General features: G+C 37.8%; 1 protein-coding gene across 4 annotated transcripts in view; it reads left to right on the top strand.

The window, feature by feature from the left end:
- The first annotated feature begins 1887 nt into the window (after positions 1 to 1887).
- LOC127428470 (connector enhancer of kinase suppressor of ras 2-like) overlaps positions 1888 to 21931 on the top strand; it is a 49666-nt gene continuing 29622 nt past the window's right edge. The window contains exons 1-5 of one of the 4 annotated variants that reach the window (XM_051676871.1): positions 1902 to 2584; positions 8817 to 8933; positions 10142 to 10305; positions 15844 to 16046; positions 20454 to 20559. In XM_051676871.1, the coding sequence (XP_051532831.1) occupies positions 8897 to 8933; positions 10142 to 10305; positions 15844 to 16046; positions 20454 to 20559 (510 nt within the window). In that variant the 5' untranslated portion in view covers positions 1902 to 2584; positions 8817 to 8896. Of the gene's footprint in view, positions 2585 to 8816; positions 8934 to 10141; positions 10306 to 15843; positions 16047 to 20453; positions 20560 to 21931 lie in introns of all 4 variants that reach the window. The other 3 variants (XR_007895113.1, XM_051676869.1, XM_051676870.1) reach the window with 3 other exon arrangements.

Below are 21931 nucleotides of genomic sequence, written 5' to 3'. Positions count from 1 at the left end.
TAGACAAGAAGAGTTAAAGCATCCTATTGATGGGGGGGGGGGGGGGGGGTGTTAGTTATGCGTTTTATGGTTAATGTAATTACTTAATTACTTATTTAATTTAAACTCTCACAAAATGTAAATTAATAAAAAAAACCATTTTATTTTGAGAAGGTCCTTTGAATTCTTGCTGCACGTGCTCAGTACTGAAATGACCTATAGTCAGGGCTTTGTGCATGGGCATTCAAGGGGAAACATGAAACGCTGACGGCTGACTTTCATGCCACTGGCCTGTCCCAGTTAAGCCTCTTTCTTTACAGAAACACTGTTACCAACATAGAAAAACCTTCTTGACGTGCACACAAGTCAACTTGGTTTATTTAGCAATGTTTGCTGGCAACATTAAACCTAGATTGTAAATCTATCTGTTTTGTGATCATGTTGAAAAAGGCATTTATGTGATGCACTTATTTAACTAAATTCACTGACAAACTAAACTGATAGACTTGGATCAATTTAAGACTAAATGAATCATTATACCCAAACAAAAGAACAAGGATGTTATGTTTGATTTCAGATCTTGTGGGAACATACGGGGAGTGTGCAATGCTGACAGATGTTCTGGTTCCTTGCAGCCTGCAGGGGCATTCAAAAGAGGCTTTTAAGGGACAAGTGAAGGAGATGGGATCAGGGTTCAAGGGTTGCTCCATTAAGACAGTTCTGCAGCATCTGTGGCTAAATTTGGGGGCAGCTATAACAGATCAACGGCATATGAGATCATTGCCTTTCAACTGCAGGTCTTTTAAATACAGATTCAAAATGGAGATCAACTCTATATACATGGTTCAATCTACATGGGCCAAGATTATGTAGGAAGAAAAACAGAAAGGAAAAATTAATGATAATGGCAGTTTATACGGAGCAGCACAGTGACCTTTAAATTAATTACAAAAACATGGGGGAACCAACCCATTCATTGTTACTGTGATTCTCCACTAGATGGCTTTAAACTTCAAATAAAACATACTATGGTAACATTCTCTGATCACTACCTCAACATAGGGCTTTTATATTAATATAGGCCTATTTAATATGCAACAAAAATGGCAAATTTTCAGCAAATCTTACCAGTAACCTTCCGTGCATAGAGTTTTAACATAGTACGAGAATTAACCTTAATGTGGTTGTTGTTGTTTATTTTTTATTAGAGGCATTATAATAATCTTCTATTATTAATCTAAGTTTACTTAAAGGAATAGTTCACCAAAAAATTCTCTCATCATTTACTCACCCTCATCCCAATCTCAGATGTGTATAACTTTCTTTGTTCTGCAGAACACAAAGATTTTCATAAGAATTTCTCACAATGCAAGTGAATGGTGACCAAAACTTTGAAGCTTCAAAAAGCACATAAAGGTAACATATAAGTATATTCACATAAAAGTAATCCATAGGACTATACACAAACAAAGATTTTCATAAGAATATCCTGACAATGCAAGTGAATGGTGACCAAAATTTCTTAATCTCCAAAAAGCACAAAGGCAGCAGAAAAGTATATTCACATAAACGTAATCCATAAGACTATACACAAACAAAGATTTTTAGAAGAATATCTCAGCTTTGTTGGTCCTCACAATGCAAGTAAATGGTGACTAAAACTTCGAAACTCCAAAAAGCACATAAAGGCAGCATAAAAGTATATTTACATAAAAGTAATACATAAGACTCTCTCTCTCTCTCTCTCCTTATATGTATATATATATATATAAATGGACGCCTATATGCATTTTAGAGTTAAGTTTTAAGTAATGATTGGTCAGGTGGTTAGGCATTATGCTGGAGTAATCAATTTAAAGCTCCACCTAGGCATTGCAATTAAGAAATGAATGGCAATGTAAATAGTGATTTTGCATGTTAAGGAAAAAATACAGAGTATTCCAGCCCCAGTCTTTCAGTATTCTTTGCAAGCATGCATTTAATACTCTCTCCGGTGTACAATATGTTCATTTGCGCACAGCTCAATTATGGAGATGTATTCGCTGCTTGGCCCTCATGACGGCTCATTTGCCAGAGCCAACGACGTGCAAGAATGGACGAGGCGCGAGTCATAAGAGTGTGCGCGAGGGACGCTCGTGCAGACTGTTTACTGGTAACAGCTTGTGAGACGAGGCACACACAGCTGCAGGAATTCACCGTTGTGTTTCTCCAGTGGCTCAATGTGATGGGATGAGGAAACTGTAAAGACAAAAATATATGATGGAAAATTAGATCTTGCATAATGTGTCGCACTAGATAAATTTAGAAAGCCGTCTCACAAAGAATATTGCGAAGGAATGCAGTTATAAGGAGCAATGCTTTGAAGTTGAAAGACCACCAACGCTTCGTTTCCAAGAGCCAGTACAAAATTGCAGGGTAAACATGCAGCGGATGAAAAATAGGCAGAAATCTTTCTGAGCCTGGAGATTACAGCTGACATTGGAGTGTGCTGAAGCGCTTCTTTGGCATCTTTGTTTGCCACCGACTGCAAAAACTTCCACAATGGCTCTGGTCATGGAACCAGTAAGCAGGTGGACAACAAACCAGGTGGTTGATTGGATGAAAGGTATGCATTTTAAATTTATATGTAGGCTTTTTGTTGAAACGATAGATGGGGAAAATACAACATCTCTTATGAGGAGCACATTACCAGTGCTATATAGAAATGTAGGAATATTGTATTTGCGCGCATGATGTGCGGGTTGTACGATTTAATTTTGGTTCTGTGCGGTGTACACGCGTTTTAAAGAAATGTTACAGGATAGGCGAGAGCGCGAGCGCGCACTCAAGCTGTCATGCAATTATGTTATAATCTATCAAATTCTGTACTTATGGTATTGAATGTTAGTACCGATCTAAATGTCAACAATACAGCTAAAAGCATGAATATATCAAAATGCATTTAAAATTGATGTTAATAAATGGAGCTGGTTGAGTAGTCACTTCTTCTCATCAAACAGAATGTATAGTGAAGGGTCACGTGGAGGCTAAGTGATCAGCTGGGATCCCTTTGGCAGTCAAAGGGCTCAATGGTCTCTTCACTAGAATTCATCTATACATTATTATACACTGTCATACCGTCCATTGATTTTGTTCAAGGGGATTTTATCGGGAAACTGCTACACAGACATTTTACTAAACAATGAAAACCTTTGGCATTAGGTGAAGTGAACCCTCTTTGAGAAGGATTATTAGGCTCAATTTGCTGGTTTATTTTTCTTAAGAGTTCTGGGTGAAGTCGGGAAATAGATAGTCATTTGTAATTAAAATAAGACAAGTGTTCCAGTTGGTGACTGTTTAACCCGTTGCCTTCAAGTAATTATGTTTTCCAAAAAAAGGTAGATCAGCATCTCATTCCTCTTTGTAAGGATTCATAAGACATGAATTGGTAACACTTTACAATAATGTTTCATATTTTAGCATCAGTTAACATGAACTAACAATGAACTATACTTTTACAGCATTTATTAATTTGGTTAATGTTAATTTCAACATACAACATACAGTAATACATTTGTTAAATTAAAAGTTGTAACATTAGTAAATGCACTATAAACTACATGAACTAACAATGAAACATTTGTATTTTTATTAACTAACATTAACAAAGATGAATAAATGCTGTAAAAAATATATACTGATTGTTGTTAGTTCATGATACATAATGCATTAACTAATGTTAACGAATGGAACCTAATTGTAAAGTGTTACTTATAAATTTGTTCTCAATATTCAAAACCTACTTGTGCAAGAAAATGAATGCATGTGTGCAGAAATCGGCTACATTAAATGTACAACAATTGGACATGCACATGTTATCCTGTCTTGTGGGTATCTTGGCATGAGTTTTGTTTGTGTCAGATGGTGTGTGATGTGTTTGAGTGGATATATAAGGTGGATAACAAACTGACTGTGCGCTTTAATGCGATATTCACTTATTCATGCCTCAGTTGCTCACACGCAGGCACATGGCTGATGTGCATTATGCCTAGCGATTCACGCTGTATAACGTCTAGGCATTTACCTAGAGAGCTGAATGAATTTATTTGTTTAAATTTGCTCAAACAACCTTTAAATTTATCAAGTCTAAAGGGTGAGTAAGATGGAACAAGAAAAGGCAGTGAAAGAAGACTTGCAGGGAAAACTTACGAAAATCCTAAAGGATATATTATAAATTACTAAGGATATTGAGACAGTGGAGATAACAGATACCAGTTTGCACACTCATGGCTAAAAGCATGGTCACAAGTACATACTGTTTTCTCTGTAAGGTTACCTCTCCTGACTGAGGGGCACAGAGAATTTTAAGAGGTATGTAGGCAGTCATTTTCTTGACATGGCCAAAGTTTGGTTATAAGAAGCTGGGGAATTTTATCGACATCTGTTATGTGTGGAAGAAAACCTTGTAAGCTGCCGTGCAGATTCTCAAACACACGGAGGAACAGAAGCTAACGTGTTTATGTGCATGTGTATGAATGTTAGGCTGTGTTAAAGGCCCTATGGGCATGATGGTGTCTGTTTGTGTCTGCGTGATCATTAGAACCTTCTGATCAGTAGCATGCAATAATGTACTCTCAACGTTTCACTCACAAGTACACAATTCTTGTGTAATTTCAGAACAGTTTATAGCTACTCTGGATTATTTATTTAGACTGCTGTCCACAGCATAGAATCATGTTACTATAATTTTTGCTAAATTATTTTTACATTGCTCGTTGTACATATCACGGCAGTTTTCTGACTCTACAACAACAATTAAGCTACTTTTATTCACTTTCACACACATCACGAGAAAAACGGCAGATTATCATTTCATAAACACCTACTTTTTGTCCTGTCCCTTACACAATGCCATGTATCATATGACTTGTATGTTGATATATTTTAACATTTGCCTTACATAACTGTCTACATTTACATGCTTATTTGAGCACGATCAAGTTGCACTGTAGCTCAGCTGATAGAATGTTGCACTTGCATTACAAATGACGGGGGTACGAGTCCTGAAGAACATGCGAGTTGGTATGTGAGCCGAAAGTGTCATAGAAGCACCACAAAATTACGTGGTTGCTTCAGCAATTGAGTTTTTTATCTTAATTTTGCTTTTATGACGCTATCGATTAGGTTTAAGGTATAGGGTAGGAAGGGAGGTAGGTTTTGTTGATTTAAAACTTGATATCGTATTAACCCTAAAAATCTCATCTGTTTTACACTCACATTTACTTTTTTATGACACAGTCGGTTAGATTTAGGTTTAAAGTTTAGAGTAGGGAGGTAGGTTTTGTTGATTAAAACAAAACTCCGTAACATTTAAAAAATTCTTCTGTTAGAGAGCTTTCAGCGCCACACAGTGGACAATTCTTCTCAGAACGAGAAGGATATAGCTGAAGGCAGTGCCACAAAAAGGGGCGTGAGCTCCAAACAACCAGCAAAGATACTGGGAGCCCCTAACCTAATCCTTTCCCTAACCATAACCGTGTGTGGAAGTAACGTCCCCTTTTGGAGTTGGCAACCCTATTTGAAGATCTGCGGCCTGCAGCTATATCTACTTGCTCAGAACTGCCGTGATTCTTGTAAGGAACCACGCAATGTCCGATCAGGTTGCAGCCAACATTTTCCTGTATTTCAGCCATGCCTAGTTGGTGTGTTTTAGAACTGCAATCATGGCTTCTGACATGTGGGATTTTGGGTTTGTTTCTTTGGTGTGGGTTGCATGTTTGACATCCTTTACCTCGCATTAATATGTTCTGAAGGTACATAGTCCATGGAAAGAGTGTTGCTGAGGGCTAGGTTTTTATTTTAGCTTACACATGGATGCTATTAAGGGCCCTGCCTAACATACCAGTGTCATGCCTATGCTAAGTAAACTCAGGAGGAAATAATGAGAAAACTCAGCCCTGTTTTAAGACCCACTCTGTAACTGGGTTTATTATAGTAATGTGTAAACAAAATTAATTCAATCCTGTCATTGATACTGGCCAAATCAAGTTTTGTGTAAGTCATTGCACCCCTTCAAACATTCTTACATTCAGAAGGAAAAGATCCAAAATTACAACAGTTGATTCTGATTAGCCTAATATACATTACAGTGTAATAACTATACAATAAAATTATAATAATTTAGGAAAAAATATTTATTTTTGGGCTTTTTCTTCTTTTTTGGATAGTACCTAATAAAAAAGGTGTAGGAAATCATTGGGGAAAGAGAGGCAGAAATAGATTGGGACATGTTGCAGTACGATGTGAACCTGATTTCTATTAATATGGTCACTATTCCAGTTTCTAATATTTTCAGTCATGCTGTATAAATGTATGATGTTTATTGTTCCCACATTCACAGATCTTCGAATACACTGCGATTACCATGTTGCTGCTCTAACATTAGCATACAGCTCAGTGGTGATGATGCCCTGAGGTGATGCCTCTGAGGGCTAGACAGCACCCTCCCCATTGCAGAAAAGACTTGTGACCTTCCCACAATGCTCCATGTCCAACCCCCAGCCCCTCAGTGCTAACTGTGACTCACACACGCCTTACCCTTCTCAGTTTATTTTATTTTATTTTATTTTTTTCATTTTTCTCCCCATTTTGGCATGCCCAGTTCCCAATACGCTCTAAATCCAATCCGGGTGGCGGAGGACGAATCTCAGTTGCCTCCGCATCTGAGACTGTCAAACCACACATCTTATCACGTGGCTTGTTGAGTGCGTTACCGCGGAGACATAGCGCGTGTGGAGGTTTCACACTATTCTCCGCAGCATCCATGCACAACTCATCACGCGCCCCACCGAGAGTGAACCTCATTATAGCGACCACAAGGAGGTTACCCCATGTGACTCTACCCTCCCTAGTAACCGGGCCAATTTGGTTGCTTAGGAGACCTAGCTGGAGTCACTCAGCACACCCTGGATTCGAACTCACGACTCCATGGGTGGTAGTTAGTGTCAATACTCGCTGAGCAACCCAGGCCCCGGAATGCATATTTTATTAACTCTACCACCAAAACAGTGGAGTAAAAATGTAGCTGAGAGGGAAAAATGTAACCTCCTAATTGCATTTGTAATTGATTATGTGAACGTGATTACTTCCTGGTTTTAACACAGAGAACCGGGGTCTCTGATGCTACTGACGCAACATGCTATCAATCGCGCCACAGGAAAAGGTAAACACAATTTAACTGATGCCAAAATGTCTGATGCGAGATGCCGCTTTTCAGTACCTCGGCAGAATGGGGTCGATGTCAGGGTACCAGAACATTTGGTAGCAACTTGTTGACTTTTTGTTGTGTTCCACTGAAAAGACAATGGCACACATAATTTAAAACAACTTGAGGGTGAGTATTTTCATTTTGGGTGAACTGTTCCTTTAATATCTATAAAGTGTTGTTTGTGTTATCTGGGTCATGTGTATGGCCAATGAACCTCAAGTAAACATCCATTGCTTAGAGATTTCTGAAACTCCCTATCACTCTTTCTTCTGGGCCAAACCAGTTGCCGATTCATAGATTCAGGACAGTTTAGAGGATTTGAGGTCACATCTGAAATGGACCAGCCTCTAAGCTGCTTTAGTCAACTTACTGTAAAGATAAGGTCAGGTTTTCTTTCTCTGTACAACTTTCTCTCATCACTCACTCTTTCCTTAACCTACTTAACTGTTACACACTCACCCTCTCTCTACATCTTCCTTAGTTCAAGCTGTTGGCTGACCACCCGCCTCACTTGACAAAGATTAATGGTCCCAGATGAATGTGCTGCGCTCTTCTTTGTAGTATTTAACACAACTTAGCCACAGTGGCTGCAATTAACAGCAGATTAATGTCCTCCTTATCAATGAGTTTACTGTTTGTGTACACTGGCACTGTGTGAGCTGGGCTGTCTCTGTCAGCCTCAGGAAGAGCACTGCTCACTAAGGGATTAGTTTAACTGATCTGCAGGCCCTTTGTTTCATGTTGCGATCATTAATTATTATGAAAGTGTTTCTAAAACAACGCCTGACCTTTCTGTACAACATATCCAATAGTTTGAAGGGTATGACTTAATTTCTTCTGGAGAACACAAGAGGATACATTTTGAAGAATGTTACTGCTGCTCTTTTTTCCATACAATGAAATTTAATGGTGACTTTTGGATAGGGTGCCAATCCCTAACATTCTGCCTAAAATCTCCTTATGTGTTCCACAGAAGAAAGAAAGCCCTATGGGTTTGAGTAAATAAAGACTCAAACTTTAAAGATTTTAGGGAATTTGTCTCAGGTCCAATATTTCTTTTCAGTTCTCAAACCACTGGTACTACTGGAGCTATTCAGAATCTTAACAATAATATTCTTCTAATGCTTCATTAGCATTACAATACAAATGCCAAACAAATGCAACTGAATAATCCATTGATGCAAGTGTGCTGTATTGCTGGTTGTTTGTGTATTTATTTGTCTATTCAAACTTAAATATCAATATAATCTTCTCATTTCACTGCCATTTTTGTCTTGGTAATGAGGTCCTACTTAAATGCTCTGCCCGTCTCTATAGCAACATAGAGTGACAAACCGTGATGATTCCTTCATTTGGAACGGGTTTAGATTAGCCTGGTAAAGAAGTGGATTTGTTAAGTCTCAATATGGCATGCAAAGCCATGAAACGCTCGCTTTCAGCAATTTTGAATTTTGCTGGTATCTTAACTTTCTTTTCATAATCCATTAAATTTATGCAGCAGTTAGATACAGAAGAAAATGAATATCAGATCTGAAAAAAGGGGTATTTTACATGCAATACAACCTTGTCTTTTGTTGTGAATTTTTCACAGATAAGTGAACAACACAGAGAGCCCATGGGGAAGAAAGTGCTGTTTGGGAATGTATAAATTCTTATAAGGGAATTTAAGGGATGTGGAGAAGAGTAAATAATGCTGAGGACATGAGAGGTAGGTAGAATTAGTGGAATACAGTAGTCAGAGGGGAGATACATTGGGATTCCAAAGTCCATAACGAAAATGCTTATATTTTGCTTTCTTTCATTTAATATAGTATATATATTTTTTCCATTACAAATTATAATATTAGCATAACAGTTTCAGTGAAAAAAAGAAAACTAACATGAATTTAAGAATTTCTTAGTATTTACTACATGTGTGTCCTCCTTTTGCTTTATTGACAGCATGCACTGAAGCTGGCATGGAAGTTTGAGCAAAACCTGATGATCTTGTGTGCTTCAGTTAAAGCAAGGAAATCGAAACTTTTGTACAAAATTTGATTAGTCACCTAGACATAATGCAGAATCTTAAAAAGTTATTTGCACATAACATTTTTGTACCCCCCCCCCATAATTAAAAAAAATAAATAAATAAATACAGGTTTGGAATCCCATATTTTCAATTTTCAATGTGCAATGTTGATTCCTACTATATGTTTGTTTTCGACAGGTCACACAGGTTCACAACCTTCTTTCCTCTCAGCATTGGTGAATTTGAATTTATTTATGTATTAGATAATTTTTTCTTGGTTTAGTTAAACATGCAAGAATTTCTGTGTTAATGTATGATATGATGTTTTCTGTGTTTGCTGACTCTGTGGGAGACAAAAAAAAAAATGCTTTTAAGGATCAATATAGATGAAGGGGGGCACGAAGGAGGCATATGCTTCCCAGACAACAGCTAGCTCCTGCCAAACAGGTCTTCTTCCCATATTGGTGACAATAGTGCTTGAAGTCCACTGACGTCTGTTCATGACATCAATGTGTTTAGAAGTTGTTCAAAGTAGTGTGTGTGGGTCTGTGCTGGTGTACAAAATGAGGCCTGTTTAAACAGCTGTGTGCCAAGACTTTCACAGTCTCTCACTACTGTCCAAGAGAGCGGATTTATGTGTGGTTCTGTACACACACTCTTTTGAAGGATGCCACATAAGCACACACAGTCACAGTGCCCACTTTCCCATATCAGGACTTATATATGAGGTTGTCATTGTTCGTTATCTCTGCTCTGTGTTTGTCTAGTCATATTTAATCCGGTTATAACTAACAGAAAAAAATCATGCTGTAAATGAAAACATGGGATCCTGAATGGATTAAAGAGATTCTTTAGTGGCTTTAAAAATGTTTTCATTTTTTGCTGTGTTTTGTGTTGCTCTTTTCAAGGCTTGGATGACTGTCTGCAGCAGTACATTAAGAACTTTGAGCAGGAGAAGGTGGGCGGGGAACAGCTGTTGAGAATCACCCATCAGGAGCTCGAGGATCTGGGTGTTTCTCGAATTGGCCACCAGGAACTCATTCTGGAGGCAGTGGACTTGCTTTGTGCACTGGTGAGCACATCACACACACACACACACACACGCACACACACACACACACACACACCTGTTGGTGCAGCTATCCTTAAGAGGACTCTCCATAGACATAATCATTTTTATGCTGTACGAACTATAGATTCTATCCCCTACTCCTACCCCTAAACCTAACCCTCACAAAAAAACGCTCTGCATTTTTACATTAAAAAAACAAAACATTGTTTATTTTGTTTTTTTAAGCAAAAATTATGGGGACACTAGAAATGTCCTCATAAACCACATTTATAGCACAATACCCTTGTAATTACCAGTTTATAACCTCAAAAAATGTCCTCGTAAACCACCCAAACCCGCCCACACACACACACACACAAACACACACACACACACACACACACACGCACACACACGTGTTAACAAACACATATTGCAATTGCTTAACGGGGCAAGAGAGATATACATTAGCTTGTTGGTATAATTATTTGCTTTATGTCAGACATTTATTGCAGAAATACCTTTATAACAACTGATAATAATAACTGAAATGGCATATTAACAATTAAACATGACAGAGCAACCATGCAATGGCTACAAGCTTTTTGCTCTTTGAATTTTTTTTTTTCAGGTAACTTAAAAATGTGCTTCTAATTAACTGGTTTTATTCAAGTCAAAATTGTTATTTAATATGACTAAATCAATCTGGCAAATATGTTAAATCAAGTAAAAATAGATCCTTGAGGTAACAATTGCAGGTTACCACTTTTTTCAGTGTATGTTCAAATGATGACATCTTTGCATCCATTCTCTTGTTCATTGCATTTTACATTCACCTGCCAATCATATTATAGATATCTGTTTACTGTATATAAGCCTTGCTTGGTTGATAAGCACAAATAAATGTTTTTTTTGTTTTGTTTTTTACTTATTGAGTGTCAAATAAGTGAAATTGATTTCAGCAATTTTTTGTTCATCTCATTTGTCATCATTAAATTTTATTATGAATATATTGGCAATATATCTACCATCATTCCATTCTGCTCTCTAGATAAGGGCATCAACATTGTCCACTAAAACCACTAAAACCTGTTGGTCAACCACTAGATATTACCTTTATTCCCAAAGTTCCTAACCTTTTTTTCCCACGCTGCCGATATGTTTATGGTAACTGCATCCTTTACATTTAATTTTAGCCACAACAAACACTTAAAATCCTTGAAAATCCCATGGATTATCCCTCTGTTTCCCACTGTCATCCTGTACACCATTTCCAGGCTGTTCTAAAGGGGACAGAGAAATAAGGACGATGATGCTGAAGGAGGCAAAGAGAGGTGGAGCAACAGTAAGAATGTGTGGGCAGATTGGGAAGAAAACTGGCAGCAGTCAGGGTGAAAGAAGGATAACAAATTAAAACAGAAGAGAAAGGCGTAGAGGGAGTGCAAGGAAAAGAGTGAGAGAATAAACACAGTAGCTGTGAGAGGATAACGGAAGAGAGCAGGAAAAGGAGGATGAATGGGGGGTTGTACGTTAGCCAGTGAGCTCACAAACTGGCCCCCCGTATTCATCTTCTTTGTTCCCACCATTTGTTATGTCATGTGCTTAAGCCCAGCTAGGGCCTGAAAGCCTCTTATGTAATGCTTCTTTGGGTTTGTCCAACATGGAGCCCTGCTGAATTAAATATGATTACTCATCCTTCCCTCATGCTGTTTCTCTTGCATGACAGACCCCCTTTGGCTTTTTATGTGCAGCAAGGCATTCTGGGAGAGCCGTGCTGCTGTTTGACTGCTCTGGGGTATGGGGTAGTGGAGGGATAGGGGGATAATGTAATGGGTGCCTCTACTGAATTTAAGCATTTTTTCACACTGGCTTTGGTAATCATTGCAGGGAACCCCCATGTTTTTTTTGTTTTTGTTTGTTTTTTTCTCATACCAGTCAATACCAGCCCTGAGTTCTGCATAGTGTAAGTGGTCTTAGTTATGGTTACCCATGTGCCATGTTTTCATCCAGTTTGACATATCAAGAAAGTCAAATAAAAGTCGAAAGCTTGGGGAATTACTAATATCTCCTTTTATTTACATATTTTGCTTTAAGTTTTAAAAAAATATATTATTACTTTTTTAATTTTACTGTCTGTATGTTGCAAAACACATTATTACAAAACCTAGTGATCTGCCTACTGCAGACATAGGCACCTGCCCTCTAAGGCAGCATCCTAACCATCCTGTATAAGTATAAAATCCTATTAATAATTTTTTCATAGGAGAATTTATTTATAACAATAACACATACACTCACTAAGCACTTTATTAGGAACACTATACTAATACTGTGGAGGGCCTCCCTTTGCTCTCAAAACAGCCTCAATTTTTCGTGGCATGGATTCCACAACATGTTAGAAACATTCCTTTGTGATTCTAGTCCATGTTGACATGACTGCATCATGCAGTTTCTGCAGATTTGTCAGCTGCACATTCATGATGCAAATCCTCCGAAAGGTGTTCTGTTGGATTCAGATCTGGTGACTGGGAAGGCCACAGAAGAACAGTGAACTCCTTGTCATGTTCATGAAACCAGTTTAAGACAACTTTTGCTTTGTGACATTGTGCATCATCATGCTGGAAGTAGCTATTAGAAGATGGGTAAATTGTGTCCATGAAGGGATGCACATGGTCAGCAACAATACTCAAATAGGCTGTGGCATTCAAGTGATGATTGATTGGTATTAACGGGCCCAAAGTGTGCCAAGAAAACATTCCCCACACCAATACACCACCGCCAACAGTCTAGACTGTTGACAAGGCAGGTTGGGTACATGGATTCATGCTGTTGGTGCCAATTTCTGACCCTACCATCTGTGTACTTCAGCAGAAATCAAGATTCATCAGACCAGGCTACATTTTTCCAGTCTTCAACTGTCCAGTTTTGGTGAGCCTGTGCCCACTGCAGCCTCAGCTTTCTGTTTTTGGTTGACAAAAGTGGAACCCAACGTGGTCTTCTGCTGTTGTAGCCCATCCGCCTCAAGGTTCGATGTGTTGCGCACATATTCTGCTCACTACAATTGTACAGAGTGGTTATCTGAGTTACTGTTGCCTTTCTGTCAGCTCGAACCAGACTAGCCATTCTCCATTGACCTCTCTCATCAACAAGGCATTTCCGTCTGCAGAAATGCCACTCACTGGATGTGTTTTGTTTTTGGCCTCATTCTGAGTAAGCTCTAGACTTTTGTGTGTGAAAATCCCAGGAGATCAGCAGTTACAAAAATACTCCAACCAGCCCATCTGGCACCAACAATCATGTCACAGTCGAAATCACTGAGATCACATTTTTTCCCTATTCTGATGGTTGATGTGAACATTAAGTGAAGCTCCTGCATGATTTTATGCATTGCACTGCTGCCACACGATTGCTAATTAGATAATCGCATAAATAAGTAGGTGTACAGGTGTTCCTTATAAAGTTCTCAGTGGGTGTAAACTTTTAAATACAGACCTACCATGATCTTCGAGGTTGTTAATAGATAGTATATGCTTCTGTTGAAGCCATCAGTCCATGTTATTTCAACATGTTAAATTGTGTTTAATAGCGTAATTCCTGATAAAGAACTACTATTCCCATGATCCTGAAGAGGAAAGCACCACCATTCAGAGAAACACGGTGGACAAAGTGCCAAAACAAGCATGATGTACTTTTAATGATGCAAGAGTCAGTCTTCCTACATTCTCAGGCTACTACTTAGGCTATATATTTTTCAAATATCTCAATATTTTGCAATAAAATTTAAATATATTGTTTATATACTTATAATCAACAACTTTAAATAAATAGTTTTTAGTTTTTCCATTGTTTTTAATTCAATGATGACATTTGCAGTGCTTCATGGGATTGTAGTTTATTCCCTCATAAAAGACTTTAAGTACACAGTCTTGTACATTTGTCTTTTTAAATACTTATTTGCTTCAAATCAAAGTAATGTTGTGATTCACCTAGAAGCTGATTGGTTTATTTCATGGCTTAGAACTCTTTTATGAAGGATTTTATGAAATCCCTATGGAAAAAATAGGAAAAAAGCTTCCGGAACCAAAACGGCTGAAAAAGTTGGCCGGCACTTTTGCGCTCTAAGAACTCTTTTCACAGACCTGTGATGACGCGTTTATGCCTTATTTAACAGTGTGAATGAAGCAAAGTTTTTTATATTTGCAGTTTTTTTTAATATTTAATGTAAATTTATAACATTGTACTTCATATTATATTACCCTGGAATACATTTTAAATAACAAGTTACCACAGATGCGATGAGGCTTCTAACACAGCTGCTGAGAAAGTTATAGATAATTTGGACAAGCAAAAATTTTATTTGTTGTGGTCTCCCATTCACCGCCATTCAAGTTTACCCTGCTATGCTTTTACTTGCGCTCTCCAAACCCGGATAAGTCAAAAGGGTCCATTTGGAATGCTATAGACAGCAAACGCACAAATTGCACTCTAAACAGGGTACTCAACTGAAGCAATTGATTTCAATTGAGTTTGATGTTAACATGTTGCTAAGATAGCCCACACAAGTATTGAATAAAATAATCAATTTTTAATTGCACTGAACTACAGTGTTTTTAATCTATAAATACACGTTTGTTTATTTATTTATAATTGACATTTCTCCCACCTTATCCGCCATGTTTAATTTATCTCTTCACTAAGCTCATCGCAATGAATTTTAGGCAACTCACTAGGTTTTGGAGCAGTTGTTTTTTTATAGAAAGATGTTTTGTAAGTTTCCCTTTTACTGCGACAGTTTGTTAACGTATTTGTGGCATTAAGACTTTAATGGGTTGTGTGCCTCCGAATGACCCCTTTCTTCTTCTCCACTCTTACACGCACATGCTCCATTATATAAAACCACTTTCTGCTTCTATATAGGAAGTTTTTTTCAGTAGACTTGGGAAGCATGACATGTCGCCGGCCTTTCCTTTACCTTAAGAATTCATTCCTCTTACTTTTAAAATCACATTTCCTTTCAGTCTCTGGCCTGCTTCACTTCATCTGCGGAGCGTAAGCAGCGCATATTCATTTCGGCACCCCAGTTATACTGTAGCATTCTAAAAGTACACGTGAGCAGCTTGGCACTGTGTCCCACAAGTGACACTGAAAGCAGTGAGCACATTAAAAATGCACTATATTTTGCAATGTATGCTTTTATGAAGTAACATAAAATAATGTATTGAACAACTACTTTTGTTTGAGAAAAGATGCCTATCGGGCTTAATTTAAGTTCCACATGCAGTGATAAGTGCTCATACAACACTTTCTATTCCGAAAGTCTGACCTGATGATTTAAGCGGTTTATAGCTACACTTTGGGGTTTGGTTTCATTCCATGTAGATCAATCACCATGCAATCCACCTCCATATTTAATTTGGATTTCAAAATAAATTAGACCAGAACTTGTAATGATTCTTAATATCCCACTCCCGATATTCATTTTAAAATTTACACAGTATATAACTTGTCGTTGTGAAAGCAGGTTATGTGAAACAGTCTTTCTCATTCTTGCTTATTCAGAACTATGGACTAGAGACAGAGAACCTGAAGACCCTCACCCATAAGCTGAACGCTTCAGCCAAGAACCTGCAGAACTTCATAATGGGTCGGCGGAGGGGTGGTCACTATGATGGCAGAGCCACCCGAAAACTCCCTAATGATTTCCTGACATCTGTAGTAGACCTCATCGCTGCTGCCAAGAGCCTGCTGGCTTGGTTGGATAGGTGAGTCCTGCAAAGAGTAACAAACGCATATGCATACAAACACATTGACAATCATTTAACAAAGTTGCAGCGTATTTACAGGGTTTGGGGGAGAAAAGAAAATTTATAGTATTGCAATATTTTATTTTATGATACTGTATCAATATTCTCACAACAAGAATCCATATTTTTAGTTGTGTCCTAATGTTTGTGGGAAAAATATATTGACCAACACTTAGAGCAAGTGAGAAGGTGATTATTTCAAATTCAGAACAAGCATGGAATATAAAGCTTGTGTTTAGAATATAACTTCATTTGTAAGGATCTTCGCCCATACAGCGTGGTAGACTACAAAGGTTTTTGTACTGTGATAAACACACTGAAACCAAGGTACTCTATTCCTTTAACTTACATGATAAGCCTATATACTCTATGCTTTTTCTACATCTCTGTGAAGAAGTGGGAAGTTCACACTAGTTGCACAAAGCATCAAAGTTCAATAAAGATAAATGTAAAAAAAAAAAAAAAAAGATTGCAATATTGTATATCACTGTTTTGAATCACAATATGTTAAACGTAAAGAATTGCAATATTATCATATAGTGACACAGATATCAATATAATATTGTGTCACCAGGTCCCTGCTGGTTCCCACCCCTAATATTTACTACCAAATATTACCACTATTTATTTACAGTACAAGCAAACACAAAGTTCAACTAAAGCAGCCTCAGTAATCCCGCTCTTTTATCTATCATGCGTATGGTCACATGACCTCTCGTCTTTGGTAAAAAGGCTCCATTGTGTAGAACTCATTGGTGAGGTCATGCGAGAGGCCACAGATGACACGATCGTGCCGATTTCCTTATGTAACACCAATGAGCAATCAGCTGACAAACAAAAGATGAGTAAAGAGCTTACGTAAGTCTCTTCTGTTTCCTAGGAGCTGTCCCTGAAAGCGGACAGCGTGTCTACTTAACATTTATCTCTAAAGTGTGTGTGCGAGTTTACGTTTGTGAGTTTGCATTAATTCCTTCATCCACTGAAGCTCTCGCTTGGCCACACCTTCTCATTAGTGCAGTACGCCAAGTCTTCTGCTTTACAGCATACACTAATAATTCCAGCGAGCAATTAATCTGCTGAACTGTGTCCCTAGATTATTTCTGGCCAGTGGGTCTTCTTCATTTATTCTCCCTAGACAGGATGACAGCAGGAGTGTGGATCTGGGTGGTTGGCTAACGTTTGTTACAGTCTTATTATAAAGTGTAAGATAGGGAGCCTGCAGTCAAGTAAAGCAGATATTTGCCCTTAGTTTCCTCATTATGATAAATTATGCGCTTGTGCCTTCATGAGTAGAGATTAAAGGATTTTTGTATAAGAAATATAGTATGCAAACATGTAGTGCTTCAGCATGTTCCAAGAGGCACTTGGAAAGATTTAGATTTTGCTTTGTTAAACATATAAAAAGGCTGGGTATATCAAGAATACTGATTGTCTGATTAAATGCTATCTTAATTGAATGATCCTGATAATGATTCTTAAATTCCTAAAATCGATCTTTTAATTTTACCTTTAAGTTTACTTGTTGATTATAATATCTGTTAACAAGGGCTGAAACGATTAGTCGACGTTATCGACAGCATCGACAATAAAAAATTGTCTACAAAAATATTCATTGTCGAATAGTCGTTAGATGCCATTTAACGTAACATGAGATCACATAAAACTCTAATGATGACACGCAAGAGCAGCACTGCAGCTCGCACCTGACTGAGGAGAGGAAGAATTACACAGCTCACAGTCCAGATGCACTCTGAACTTTCCAAACAGCTTCAGGTGATGTAGATCGCAAAGTATGAGGGAATTATAATGCAAAAATACAAACTAAGTAAATACAGAAGCACTCTCGTTGTGAAATAAGTGGAGCTGGAGCTCTTTAAAGGAAACACCTTAAATGCGGTTATATTTAATGCGTTATAGCTTAATTAAAGTTCAGTTAGTACAGAAGCAGATAATGTAAATAACTACAAACTCTGAAACTGGCATTTCTCTGTGCGGTCAGCGCCTCTTCTATGAGTTGCATGAATGTTCCGATCTAAGCGGGAGAGAGATTGAAACTGCACCCGACTGATGCACATGGGGATGCTCGTCCCTCGAGCACGCATGCTTAATGCAGCTGGATTATAACGTGATGGCTCGCGACTTATTGAATCATAATATATGTGTCACTGTGCATTTCTTATTGTGAAGAAAATTGGCAATACGCAGCTTTATTAATATGAGAGAGTTTATTTTTTTGTGAGTTAAAGATGGATTGAAGTGAACAAAAAGGTGAGAGAGGGTAGTCTTCACCCCATTATACACTGCAACAAAATACATTTTTTATTTGTTTTTGCTTTGGCTTGTTTTCCAGTATAAATATCTAAAATTCCTATAAAACAACGTACATATACTTTAGCAGCTATAATGCAGAAGAAAAAATTGTTATCTAAGAATGTTGAATATAATATTAAAAATACAAATATTTCAAAATATCTAAAAATCCTTTAAAAAAAGATGTATTCATCTGAGAAGCAGCATATAAGATATTTAGACTCGCTTTTAGAGAATAGATCTTGAATATAAGTATATTTTGTCTTTACTGCACTCGCAGAAGTATAACCAAGTGACAAAATACACTTATATACAAAATACACCTATATTTAAGATACATTCTTTTAAAGCAAGTCTAAATATCTTATATGTTGCTTCTCAAGTAAATGAATCTTGCTTTAAGGATTTTTAGACTATTTTAAATGGAAAAAAAGACAAAACACTTGATAACAATAGGATTTTTTGCAGTGAATTTCTTAACTGAATTAAACTGAATAAAGAAATTTTTTTTTTCCCCTTTAATTCAGTGAACATCATTTAGAGGTATTTTTAAAAGATGACTTTGTCCTCTTTATTGTTAGTAAGCACGTTTAATACAACCTTTTATGTTGGGGCACAAGTTGAATAATCAGTTAAGAGCTAATGATTAATCATTGCAATAATCGCCCGAATAGTCGAATAATCGTTCTAATAATCATTAGATTAATCGATAACCAAAATAACCGTTAGTTGCAGCCCTACTGTTAACCCCTCCGGCATGCCCATCAAAATAGTTTTTTTATCAAAATATTAATAACTACAGTCTTGACCAACACAAAATAGGCATCGTTTTAAAGCTTAGAAGCTGTACTTTGCAACGCAGGCATTATTACCAAAAAAGAACAAGTGCTTCGAAATTTGCGGAGAAATCAGAAGTGTTCCGTTTTGATCATTTATTTATTTATTTATATTTATTTTCTCCCCAATTTGGAATGCCCAATTCCCAATGCGCTCTAAGTCCTCGTGGTGGCATAGTGACTCGCCTCAATCCGGGTGGCGGAGGATGAATCTCAGTTGCCTCCGCGTCTGAGACAGTCAATCCATCTTATCACGTGGTTTGTTGAGCGCGTTACCGCGGAGACGTAGCGCGTGTGGTGGCATCCACGCACAACTCACCACGCGTCCCAGCGGGAGCAAGAACCACATTGTGGCGACCACGAGGAGGTTAACCCAACGTGACTCTACCCATCCTAGCAACCGTGCCAATTGGTTGCTTAGGAAGCCTGACTGGAGTCACTCAGCACACCCTGGATTCGAACTTGTGTCTCCAGGTGTCTTTACTTGCTGAGCTACCCAGGAATACAGTTGAATTGGGAAATCTGTATCAATACACAGCTCTACCTATAAAACAGACAGAATAAAAAAAAAAAATAGGGCTGTCAATAGGTTATTAGATTTTTAAATTATAATTAGAATATTAGGTAATTAATCCTAATTAATGCTATGATTTTTTGTTTGTTTTTTTGGCCTTAACACATTAACACATTCATTTCCTTTAAAAGGCATAAAAACAAAGTAATATGTCAACACTACTTTTATACAAATCTTTATTCAATTATGATAATTCTCAATTATATGTTTATGAATAGGTTGCTGAGGGGGCATAGGCCAAAAAAGGTTGTGAAAAACTGATTTATTATGGCTGCATTTTTAATGGATCAGCTTGGTAGCTGAACTAAATTAGAGACAATGGATTCTAAAGAGACACAGTGATCTTTGCAGTCTGTATCATCCAGCACATGAGCAGAGCCTTAGTAAATTAGTGCATCGGACCAAAAAATCCACTCTCTCCTCAGCTCTCTACTCTCGCTTTTGGCTTTATCTATCTCTCTCTCTGGTTTTGTTACTTTCCTTCTCCCTCCCTCTCCACATCTTGGGTCACCTCCTTGCTCTCATTCCTCACCACGAATGTCCCGCTTTTCCTGAATTAGATACAGTTCAGCTGCAGCAATGCAGACAGAGAGGTAAGACACAAAATGTGGTTGTGATTAGAGGTGATCTAATGGTTAATGGCAGGTGTTACTTCTTTATCAGGTCTCCGTTCGCTGCCGTAGCAGACTACTCCATGACCAGGAATAATGTGATTCAGCTGTGTCTGGAGTTGACCACAATAGTTCAGCAGGTATGGACTCAAACATTAAAATAAGAACATAATATCTTCAGCTTTTTAATTAAGCAATATCACACTAGCAATTGTGTGCAATAAATAAAGTGAAGTTAATAATGAGTATCTTACATTTTAGATGTAAAATGGACAGTTAATTAGTCTATTTTTGCTCTGCAAATGTAAATAGCTCCAAACAAATCCAAAGGAGCATCAACTGTTGAATGTCACCGAGCAACACACACACAGACTGACAGCCTGTCTGGAATGCCGTGATCACAGACAAGCAGCGTGATACAAACAGTGAAGCGGCCCAATGCTTTTATTCTAAATAAATGTCAGCACTCTTGGAATACCATTTGTCCAGTCAGATTAGAGGACTTTGAACTAACTGTTGTATAAATCCCATATCCAACATATAATGTTAGATGCAAAGTTACAGTTCAATTTGACCTATGCTACGTTCTATGTTTTACCCACTCTAATGTCATGCCATATTTTAGCTTTCTAGGACTGAAATGTATTTTTCGAGTATGTGATTGAAAAGCAGGGTAATGTTTCTAGGACAGAAGGTTCTCTGGAAAGAAGGCCATGGATCTTTTTTCTCCTTCTCAATTTTCTGTCCTGGATTGAAATAGTGCTGCTCTGGCATTGGCCATTTAGGGCGAGGACAGACTGTCCTGGTGGAAGTAAAGTGTGGAAAACTGATGTTCCAGAAATAAAGAATTAGATAGGGCTGTAGAATTAGGTCTTCATGATACTTGCTGTGTAATGTGTACATTTCTGAAATTGCCAAAGTATGCAAGTCTCATACTGCATCAATTTTATCAAGAATGACAATTTACATCCCAGTCCTTCAAAGTGATGGATAATGATTATTTGTATTGCAACCTCTGGTCCTCTATTGCAGTGTCAACTCATTGGGCGAAGGCGATGTGGGCCCACTCCCGGAACCTGTGGATTTAAGCAATGGTTAATAATAGTTCTAATAGTTATGTTTAAAGTTGGACTCTCTTAATTTAACAGCACTGTATTAGCTCAAGTTTTATTGACTGTATTTTGAGTCAGGCTGTGATGTGTAGGTTGAGCACTGAGGGAGATTCCCAATATGTTTCATATTAATCATATGTGTGGCCTGTCGAGCTCCCTCACCCACAGACTGTAAATCAGACTACAGTTAAGCAGAGCGATGGAAAGAGGAGGAAATGAGCAGATGAGAGGAGGAAGAGGAATAGCATTGCACCAGGTTCAATGTGGGAGGATGACTCACCTCCTCCTCAGCTGTCTACAAGACAGAAAACGCTGCCGTGGGCTATTTTAAATAGGTGCAACACTCTGTGCCAGCAAAAAAATCTGCTTTTCACATATCCTACATGTAAAGCTCATCTTC

The sequence above is a fragment of the Myxocyprinus asiaticus genome, chromosome 38, assembly GCF_019703515.2.
Source record: "Myxocyprinus asiaticus isolate MX2 ecotype Aquarium Trade chromosome 38, UBuf_Myxa_2, whole genome shotgun sequence".
Classification (NCBI taxonomy): Eukaryota; Metazoa; Chordata; class Actinopteri; order Cypriniformes; family Catostomidae; genus Myxocyprinus; species Myxocyprinus asiaticus.
Note: the sequence above shows the minus strand (reverse complement) of the source record. Positions and strands in the feature narration are given on the sequence as shown.